General features: G+C 40.5%; 1 protein-coding gene across 1 annotated transcript in view; it reads right to left on the reverse strand.

The window, feature by feature from the left end:
- LOC103505559 (uncharacterized protein PF11_0213-like) overlaps nt 1–11353 on the reverse strand; it is a 25260-nt gene that overhangs the window by 12821 nt on the left and 1086 nt on the right. The window contains exons 2-9 of the mRNA XM_026820868.1: nt 10613–10841; nt 9989–10131; nt 8992–9176; nt 7454–7551; nt 6834–7054; nt 6167–6381; nt 2555–5202; nt 1333–2432 (exon numbers count right to left, since the gene is read on the reverse strand). Of these exons, the coding sequence (XP_026676669.1) occupies nt 1333–2432; nt 2555–5202; nt 6167–6381; nt 6834–7054; nt 7454–7551; nt 8992–9176; nt 9989–10131; nt 10613–10841 (4839 nt within the window). The remainder of the gene's footprint in view (nt 1–1332; nt 2433–2554; nt 5203–6166; nt 6382–6833; nt 7055–7453; nt 7552–8991; nt 9177–9988; nt 10132–10612; nt 10842–11353) is intronic.

Genomic DNA, 11353 nt, shown 5'->3' on the forward strand with positions numbered 1-11353 from the left:
TGGGCTGGTCTCCCCTACTCTCGTCCCCAAAGTAGCAAAGGGTTCCGGACTGATTACGGAATCCGTGTCAGGAGACTCAGGCTAGATTTTAACCCATCACGTGACCTTTCTCATCACGCGGGTTATTGTGTGTACATAGTGCACACACTCCTACGCACACAGAGTGTAACTACCTACTGTAACTTTCCCGTCAAATCAAATCAATTTAATTTTGTTTCAAGTGATAGGTACATTTGTTAGGCCAGCCACTCACTATCAGGTAGACCTTACAGTCGGACCTGATCAGGTGTACCTGTCAGGTCTACCTGATAGTGAGTGGCTGGCTTTAGGAGGTAGTGAACGGTTTATACTTCGCGCGAATTTTAGGCTTGGAAGCGTAACTTTTAGTAGAGCTTAGTCACCGTCAAAACCAAACCTATATGAAAATGATATTAGAGTCGATAGAGAGTCTCTATCATTTTCATAGGTTTGGTTTTGCCGACGATTACGTGCTACTAAAAGTCGCGCGTCTATACGCTTTCAATGTGCGGCGGGCCTTAGGAGATAGAGGAGTCCGTTTTTTAAGAGAGGTCGATTATTAGAATTCTTGGAATCTTGTTGGATTTTAGAGTCACTCTGTGTGTCAATAAATTTTACTCATCTCATTACCTGTATGCAGGGGGGGGGGGGGAGAGAGAGAGAGTGAATTCTAGGAATCGACTGAGTATTTTTTTTTTTGTAATCGACTGAATAATGAGCGCACGCTCTGGTTATGAACCCGGGATTTCTGATTTGTCATCCGAACAAATGTTACCACCATGGGGGCACGAATCGCGAACGTTTCTCACGTATTTGTTACTCGGTTGTAAAGATTGAACTATTGTTTGTGTGTTGTGTGTACTCCACGCGGTTGTGTAACCCACTGTGAAATGAGTATGGACGCGAGTGAAGAAAGAAAGGCGAAGAAGACAACGGAAATTCCTTTGCCATGTAGCCATACTAATAGCTCACATAGGTGGGACAAAATTGCATACATGTCCTGAGATGTCTTGATCTTAAAAAAAAGGAATTTTAATACAATATTCAATAGGTACCAAGCTGAATATTAGGACTTAAATTGTTGGACTCGAACCACCAAACTCCAGATCCAGACTGACTCCATAGTGCTAATGCGAACCACTACACCACTAACCACTTCAATGTTGTTGAAGCTGAATAAAAAATAAATATGAGCCGGAGCTGAGGTACATTTTTTCTACCTCATAAGGTACAAAATTTTCTTCCTATGGATCTGATGGGGGTTGGCGAGTACATTTCTTTTATATCTTTGTGGTTTTCCTCCTTCGCAGTGGCAGGGTCTTTGAATACGCCAGCTTTATATTGGGCAGTGGTTTTACTTCCAGTACATTTCTTTTCAAACGATATATTGGACCCGTCATGTCTGTCGATTTGTGTCTCATATGTGATTCTGCTATCGGTACGGAATGTCTTTTCAGTGTCTTTAATTTTCAATTTACCTCCGCGGTAGTTTTCTAGCTTTGTGGTTTCTAGTTTCTTTTCCGGGTCTTTTAGTTGGCATCGACTATCATTCAATCGATCTGAATCATTTCTTTGGTCATGCTTTATTTTTCCAGGGTGTGTATTGTAGATTTTAGGTTCATTGCTGTTCTGGTTTAGTACTTCATCTTCAAAATTACTTGCCTTTTCTGAATTAGTCTCTGCTTGCCATTGGTCTTCGTCACTTGGAAATTTATTATCTGGTCCAGCATTTCTTTCGATTTTGTTCTCTAATGTCGAAATTATTTCATCGACTCCTTTCTTGATTGTTTGGCTGGATTTTTTGTTCGCTTTTGCCAGTCGCTTGTCCAAACGGTTCGCTTGTTGAATTCGCTCGATCGTCAATTTCAAGTGATTCTTGTGTTTTGGCTTGGGTTGTCCAGTGCGTTGGTTCAGCTTTGTAGATTTCAGTTTCCTTTTGTGTTCCCATTTCAGCTTTTGCATCTCACTGAATTCATTGAGATCAGTACCAAGTGTTCTTGCACTGATTTCCATGTTGTTATTGAGGTCTACTTTTTCCAAGGATGGATCGTTTTGGGTCTCAGTCCTTTGAATGAAGCTGTTTTGAAGACATGGGTTTTCTATTTGGTGTGCATGTGAATCTGTCAGATCATAAGGATTGTTATTTATATCAATTGCTTTTTCAACTTTGATGTCAACAAGTTCAGGTACGCCTTGAGACTTTGTTTCTACGATATCACTAATCTTATTTCCAACTTCGTTAGGTTTTAGACTGATGTCTTGGGTGAAATTTTCAGGATAAGAAACATGGTTTTCATTAAGAGGTTCTACGGTTTCAACAGGTATAGTGTGATTGGTCTGATGATCTTTAATATCATTACGTACTGTGGTTTCTTCAACATTAAATATTTCATTGGGCTGAGTTGATTCTTTATCTATTGGGACATCATATCTTGTGTTTTCACTAGTAAGGACATTTTGAATGGAACATGTTTCTAGTGAGCCATTTAGACTTTCCTCTTGTCCATAGGAAATAATCTTTTGTTACTGGATCTACCACTGACATTGTCAAGTTCCCTAGTGTTTTCATTGATCATTACTGATGTGAGTTCTGTATCTTTAAAAGGTGCATTATTTTCTTCTTCTATAGCACTTCCAGGGTCTTTATTACATTCTTCACTGCTCACTTCATTTTGTTTCACATTATTATTTACATCTCTCTCAGGTATTTGATCAAGAGTTGTTTCTCTGACATCTTGTTCAATTTCCATGTTAGTAAGGCTATCTTTTTGATTTCCAAAGGATTGATTGATACTATCCATTCGACTATCACTAGAAGGGTCGAATTTAACGACAATATGAGGATCTTTAATCAATTTTTCCTGCTCATTATTACATTCAGCACTTTCATATTTATAAGGACCATTGGGAGGATGCCCAATATTTGGTTCTTCGCTGTTAATTTTGTGTTCGTTGTTTGTGGCATCAGGTTGATCTTGATTCAAATCATATTCTTGTTTCTCACATATCAGGTCTTTGGTATTACTTTGGTTTTGTTTATCAAGATCACTCGTGTGAACTTGATTTTGACAAGTCACTTCAACATTGTTCAATATATCACTGGTACTTTCAACGAATGTATCTGGGGTTTCAATAACATCTTCAATTGAATTGACATTGGTCTGTGTGATGGTTGGGAAGCTTTCGGTTTTAATCCTATAGTCTCCTCCGATATTGTTATCTTGAGCAACATCATGATTAATAACATGGGCAATCGGTGGTAGTTTTGCCTTATCCTGAAATTCTTGTCCTATTTGAGAGCTTGCACTAATATCCTCAATGTATTCTTCTTGTTCAAGTAGGTCCACTTTATCTGCTTGCTCATTTTCTATGGTGTCTGATGTTTCTAGCTCCACATTTGCTTGGACGTTCAATGTATAGAGGTCTTTTGTTTCCACAATTTCATTATGCTCATTATTAGAGTCGACTAAGGTTTTATTTGTCTTATACAAAATATCTCCTTCATTTGGACTTCTCAATTCTTCTGAGGTCGAATCATTTGATTTTGCTTGATCATGATCTATTTCAATATTTTCAACGTCATCGGTATCTGTAGTTTTTGTATTCGTGAAATTTTCACTTTTCCTGTCCATGTCGCTTGGTTCAGTTTTATTTCGAATAGCTACTTCATCTGTTAGCACGTCAGAGATATCCTCTTTTATATGCGTGAGATCAATCTTGGTATTTAACACGGTTTCGCTGGGTATATCTTGTTCTGATTCATTTCGGCACGTCCTATTTCTATCGGTTAGTTCATACGTTTCATTATGATCCGTTTTTTCAAATTCAACGCTGGGAATGTTTCTTGGATTTTGTTCACGTGTAGCTTCTTTGTAATAATAGTTTCCATCTCGGTTTCCTATTTCGTTGTTTCCATCTGGGTTGGGTATCCAGTGGTCTTTATCAACATCTGCATTGGTTCCCTCGTTTCGATCAAAGTCAATGACTAATTTGTCTGAACCGTTAGAGGATATGCTCAGGTTGTGAGTTCTGCCGTGTTCGTCTTCAAAGTATGTTCTATGTTCACTGCGTTCGGTAGGATAATACTTATGATTGCTTCCAATGTCATAATCTTTTCCAAAGTTCTCTTCAAACTTGTAAAACTCCGGCATATAACTTTTAGCTTCAGGTACAACTGTTAGGTTTTTAGTTGAGGGATAGAAATTGCCTTTTTGACCTTCAGTTTGGTGTAAACCGTTGGACGATATTGACGGTTTACACTGAATTACAGCGAGGGAGGCCCAATCTGTATTAAGACGGTCTTCTCGGTCTTGATTGCTATAGGGAGGGCCATACAAAGGACTTTGCCTTGGCTGATCAATCTCACCCCTCATTGAACTGAATTGAAAACCATTTCTGGGTATTTCAGTAGTTTCATACAGGTATTCACCAATTTGAGTAGCGTTCCTGTTTTTTACAGTAATTTCAGAAGGTTGGTGAAAAATTTCACCCCCATATTGAAGATCTTTTCTGGGTATTTCAGTAGTGTCACACAAGTATTGAGCACTTTCAGTAGCGTTTCTGCTATTTACGGTATTATGAGGATGTTGTTGACCAAGAGGACCAACGTTTTTGGCGTTAGTTCTTGTATTTTCACGAGGACTGTTCAGTCTATTAATATGTCCTCCCTCATCTCCTTCATCCGAATCTTCTGCCAGTCGCTTCTCAATATCTTCCATCTGTTTCTGTCGCGCCGGATCCATACCACTCAGCTTCAAGTTTTTGCATAGATATTTCGAAATGGAATCCAGCTTGATTTTTCGTTTCCGATTTGCGGCTTTTTTGGACCCCGCCACAAATGGATTGGGCGTATCAGCGGCATACGCTTTGGCATTTTTGTTTCCATTTTTGGCAATTTTGTTTTCATTTCCGTTTACGGTCTTGGAGATTTGTACGTTCTTGTTGGCCAGATTTCCTTTTTTGACCGTTTTTGGTGAGGTTTTCGCCGTTGTATTTGATCCTTTAGGTTTAGGAATAGTCATTGCTGTGTCATTACTGTTTAGGAATAGTTTAGCATGAGAGTTCAGTCCGACGAGCTTTTCATTGAACAGGTGGGCTTCTAGGGTTTCAATTCGTTTGAAAGACTCGGCTGGTATGGTGATGGGAATTGTGTATTGGTTGTCACTGGTGTTTAGCTTGCTATCTCTGAAACAAAGGGCGATGTATTTTCAGTGTTACATTTGGGAGCTAGTTCAAGTGTAACTCCACATTTACATTGGACCAAACCTCGCACTTCACTCACGCTCAGACGGGGGACGGTCTGATAGTCAAAACATATGTGGTGGGAAAGCTTGAGACCTTCAGATATTTCGAAATGGAATCCAGCTTGATTTTTCGTTTCCGATTTGCGGCTTTTTTGGACCCCGTCACAAATGGATTGGGCGTATCAGCAGCATACGCTTTGGCATTTTTGTTTCCATTTTTGGCAATTTTGTTTTCATTTCCGTTTACGGCCTTAGAGATTTGTACGTTCTTGTTGGGCAGATTTCCTTTCTTGACCGTTTTTGGTGAGGTTTTCGCCAATGTATTTGATCCTTTAGGTTTAGGAATAGTTATTGCTGTGTCATTACTGTTTAGGAATAGTTTAGCATGAGAGTTCAGTCCGACGAGCTTTTCATTGAACAGGTGGGCTTCTAGGGTTTCAATTCGTTTGAAAGACTCGGCTGGTATGGTGATGGGAATTGTGTATTGGTTGTCACTGGCGTTTAGCTTGCTATCTCTGAAACAAAGAGCGATGTATTTTCAGTGTTACATTTGGGAGCTAGTTCAAGTGTAACTCCACATTTGCATTGGACCAAACCTCGCACTTCACTCACGCTCAGACGGGGGACTGTCTGATAGTCAAAACATATGTGGTGGGAAAGCTTGAGACCTTGGTCTGTCAGATGATCTGAGCGTGAGTGGTGAACATAACGAACTCCAGTCGAACTTCATTCAAGCTATTTCCCACCAGTAATATCCAAATATCCATGAGTAGGGAGGCACAACCTGCTCTGGATTTAGTAAGCGTATGTCTAGTTGTATTCGAGCGGGATTTGAGTCATATCCCATCTGATGAGAGCGATACTAAGGTATGCTACGACACAGACCACACGAGTCTATTACTTACGTTATAACGAACTCCAGTCGAACTTCATTCAAACTATCACCCACTAGTAATATCCACGAGTAGGGAGGCACAACCTGCTCTGGATTTAGTAAGCGTATGTCCAATTGTATTCGACCCTGATTTGAGTCCATCAGGGAGAGAGTAAGAGATGTGCGAGGCAAGGATTGAACAAACTCTTGAATTTGATTTCCCATTGGTGGATGTCGGCTCATGATCTGAGAACATATGGGGATATGTTTATAGTGCTTGTTTGATAAACTCTCGAGTAGAAGGTAACCACTAGGCAAAGTTAACACCGGAGGCGTTCTCTACCACCTACCCTTTGATAGCAGAGATTTCCCAAGGCAATAATCACGCCTCGTTGCGTTTTTGTTAATATTTATTAATTTAAAACACAATAGAGTTTATAATTATTGTTATTAAAACTTGGTGTCTCAACACATAATCGACGGAAGTCGATCGATGTGAAATGACGGCCGGTGGACTATGTGTGGAACTTACCCTTTCCAATTCTCGTGGATTAGTATCGAGGATGGCTTGGAATGTAGTCTTCTCTGCTCCCACAAGAGTTTATAATTATTGTTATTAAAACTTGGTGTCTCAATACATAGTCGTCGGAAGTCGATCGATGTGAAATGACGCCCGGTGGACTATGTGTGGAACTTACCCTTTCCAATTCTCGTGGATTAGTATCGAGGATGGCTTGGAATGTAGTCTTCTCTGCTCCCACCAGATGGGAACTAAGTACAGGACCTATACCAGGTATTTGTCTACTAATGTAGTCAGAGTCGTCCCATAGTCCTATCTTGGTACATCGGGCTAGAATGTAGGCGTTGAGTAGACAGCGGTAGTGATTTGACTTTCTGGCTTGCAAATAGCGGAGGAGACCTGGAAATGACGAAACAGATTCCGAGATCATGTTCTTCTTTTTAATAGAGGGAACTGTAACAGCAAATGTCTTATCATTTTAAATGGATTAAGATAAAATGATGAAACAGAAATTCTGAGAAGTTTTTTTCGTCGTCTTCTTTTTGATAGAGGGAACTGTAACAATATCTAATCGTTTTGAATGGATTAAGATGAACTCTTTTAAAAAAAGAGGTTCAAAAGAGGGAGCAGTAACAACGGAGGTCTTTTCGTCCCATAATTTGAAACAACGGAGGTCTTTTCGTCCCGAAATCTAAGAGAGAGGGAGTACAGGATAGGAGAAAACCAGCCGTTCCGAGAACGTACCTTATCTGTTTCCGGGCGGGAATCGAACCTAGTGCTTCCAAACTTAAAACTCACCTGTAGCTACGCGCTGGGCTATCTGAAGTATTTTCTTCGCCTCCTGAGTGAGAAAATAGTCCTTGATTGGTAAACAGCCTAGGCTGGCTTGAAGCAGACTGAAAGGTAGAACCAAATATGTATATAATAAAAGGTTTATAAAAAAAGTGTTTAAAGCCACGCCGATTTAATATTGTAGCAATGAAACAACTGCTGCATTTGAGGTATGTCGTCTGTGTCGTAGCATGTCCATCTCGTAGTATGCCTCTCATCAGATGGGCGATAAGAGACACAATACTTCCCATTTAAGTACTGGTTGGACACGAAAACCTTGAAATTTTTGGCAGTTGAAATACGGGTGCAAATTTTCGTCGCCTCTGGGAATCGAACTTGGGACTGTTTGCATAACAAGCAAGCACGTTATCACTTGGCTAACCGTGTCCCCAATGGGGTGCTGAATGGATTAAGATAAACTCTTTTAAAAAAGAGGTTCAAAAGAGGGAGCAGTAACAACGGAGGTCTTTTCGTCCCGAAATCTAAGAGAGAGGGAGTACAGGATAGGAGAAAACCAGCCGTTCCGAGAACGAACCTTATCTGTTTCCGGGCGGGAATCGAACCTAGTGCTTCCAAGCTTAAAACTCACCTGTAGCTACGCGCTGGGCTATCTGAAGTATTTTCTTCGCCTCCTGAGTGAGAAAATAGTCCTTTATTGGTAAACAGCCTAGGCTGGCTTGAAGCAGACTGAAAGGTAGAACCAAATATGTAGGTATATAATAAAAGGTTTCTAAAAAAAGTGTTTAAAGCCACGCCGATTTAATATTGTAGCAATGAAACAACTGCTGCATTTGAGGTGTGTCGTCTGTGTCGTAGCATGTCCATCCCGTAGTATGCCTCTCATCAGATGGGCGATAAGAGACACAATACTTCCCATTTAAGTACTAGTTGGACACGAAAACCTTGAAATTTTTGGCAGTTGAAATACGGGTGCAAACTTTCGTCGCCTCTGGGAATCGAACTTGGGACTGTTTGCATAACAAGCAAGCACGTTATCACTTGGCTAACCGTGTCCCCAATGGGGTGGCCTCAGTGAAGAAAAAGTGGGAAATGTCATACAAGAAAAATTCACAGAGTACCTATGTATTTATTATAATGGTCAAAACTCTGTTCACGAGGTCAAAACTCGGGTGATACAAATGCACGTCTCCCCAATTAAACGAATAAGTGATTTCGCAAAATGGAAATTTTCAAAAGGGTTTTCGGTCGGGCCTTTGAGGGCTCCGTTTCTACTCACACGTTAACTTTCATCGGCCCGGTCTTTATCTTGCCCTTCATCGGATATTTGATGACTGATCCACCTGTATTGTGATTCAGATAATTCAAGAAACCATGTCATACAAGAAAAATTCACATTATTATAATAGTCAAAACTCTGTTCACGAGGTTAAAACTCGGGTGATACAAATGCACGTCTCCCCAATTGAACGAATAAGTGATTTCGCAAAATGGAAATTTTCAAAAGGGTTTTCGGTCGGACCTTTGAGGGCTCCGTTTCTACTCACACGTTGACTTTCATCGGCCCGGTCTTTATCTTGCCCTTCATCGGATATTTGATGACTGATCCACCTGTATTGTGATTCAGATAATTCAAGAAACCTCTCTCATTCATTCGTAGCTTTACATCTGAGAATTCCTGAGCTCTTATGAACACTTGTAGAAGTTCCGCCATGTTCTCTGTTCCTTCGATCTGGGGAAGCAATATGAAGGGTAATTTATTATTAGTTTCTCCCAAGAAAAGCTGCTGTTTCTCATTTTAGGTTGCTCACCGGGCACAAGAAAATAAACATCACAGACTTTCCTCTGTTCTTTATGTTCCTTAAATAGCCTCTGTGCCAAGTTCGAGCGACTTTGGCTGAAATCTAAAGGCCTGAGAATTGCCAACTCTTTTTGAGCTTATTCAAAGTGGGCACAAGAAAATAAGCATCACAGACTTTCCTCTGTTCTTTGTGTTCTTAAATAGCCTCTGTGCCAAGTTCGAGCGACTTTGGCTGAAATCTAAAGGCCTGAGAATTGCCAACTCTTTTTGAGCTTATTCAAAGATTTGCCGTTAAATAGCGGCTGAATCGTACACTTTTAGAGGTTCGGCCCACGGACACTTTTGATCATCATAAAATATCGAAGCTGTCTGCAAAATTTCAGCGACTTGTGGCTAAAGGTAAAGTCGTGAGAAGCGCTAGATCCTTTTGAGCTTTTTCCCACTATAGCAATAAATAGCGGAAATTTGGTCCGAAATAACGGCCGAACCCTACCTTCTGGAAACAGGGCCCAAGGATATTTTTGATCTACATAATTTGCCGAATCTCTGTGCCAAGTTCGAGCGACTTTGGCTGAAATCTAAAGGCTTGAGAATTGCCAACTCTTTTTGAGCTTTTTCAAAGATTTGGCGTTAAATAACGGCTGAACCGTACATTTTTCGAGGTTCGGCCCGCGGACACTTTTGATCATCATAAAATATCGAAGCTGTCTAGTTCCTTTTGAGCTTTTCCCCAAAATACTTACCCCGGTAAAAGCCACCATAGTGTTAAATCCAATACAGAACTTGGCCATTATTGAGCCGGTAACTGTAGGCAAGATATCAAACCCATCGTTCATTGTAATCAGATTGTATCGAGACAGTCCGTTCAGCTCTCGCATACATAGGCCTGAAACAAGAAGATAAATGCATATCTATAATAATAATTATTATTGGACAAACAGAGTGAGTTCTAAATTTTACTCCATCTTTTTTTGTTTTCAAGAGGTTTGATAGACGGAACTGTAACTGCTAAGGTCTCGAAATCGAAGAAAAGACAGGATAGGTAAAAGCCAGCCAAGTGAGTTCTATATTTTACTCCATCTTTTTTGTTTTCAAGAGGTTTGATAGACGGAACTGTAACTGCTAAGGTCTCGAAATCGAAGAAAAGACAGGATAGGTAAAAGCCAGCCGTTCCGAGAACGAACGTTATCTGTCGAGGATAAAATTCGCCCCGGGCGGGAATCGAACGAGCGACCTAAAAAAGAAGCCAATAAGTTTGCTTAATCCGAGTTTAAACTTCAAATTTTGGGCTCAATCGGACCTCTGTGGTTCCAATAGTGGACCTTTTGCTGACTAATCTCTACAGTTCACTGAACCACTATTCTTACCTTGTAATCTAGACTGTAGCTCCTCACTGGACAAGCCCGCTGGAAATCCATAGTGCCCGGGATTAGACAGCACCCGGACGAAGAAGAAAGTGGACCTGAGCCATTCGACAGCCACGGATACATCGCTTATGGTTTTCAGTACGATCTCCGAGTTGAGATGTTCGACGAGATGGCGATGTAAACTGCTTTCCACGGGTTCCCGACCTTCCACTAACTTTTCATATCTTTCCTACGAACAAGAGAAGAGAATAGAATTCCAAGGTGAGTAACAATAAATATTGATAGAAATAGTGGGAGGCAATCATTTGGCAAGGTTGATGAGGAGGCGTTCTCTACTATCTAACGGTCTAACCCTTTTACCTCTATTATTTTACGGTCAAATTTTGCCCTCCGTTTTGCCAAACGAGGGAATTGATTTACCACTGCACTGAGGCAGGTTTAGCTGTTTGTGTGAACGCCGGTTATTTTATGATTAAGCAATGTGCCAAACACTAATATATTAGCTATAATCTTGTGTCCTTCATGGTACATGATAAATAGTTTCAAATATGAAAAAAAAAAAAAAAAAAAAAAAAAAAAAAAAAAAAAAGGGGCACCCAAAAACTATTTTTTTATACAACAAAATAGGTACCATATCCCTAGGTCCGCACGAAGTACTTCGACCGACCGGGCATGACGGGCAGAGCGAGAAGCGGAACGGATTGCGAAGTAACGCAGAACCTTACGGGCTTAACATGCACA

This window comes from Diaphorina citri, unplaced genomic scaffold (assembly GCF_000475195.1).
Source record: "Diaphorina citri unplaced genomic scaffold, Diaci psyllid genome assembly version 1.1 scaffold181, whole genome shotgun sequence".
NCBI lineage: Eukaryota > Metazoa > Arthropoda > Insecta > Hemiptera > Psyllidae > Diaphorina > Diaphorina citri.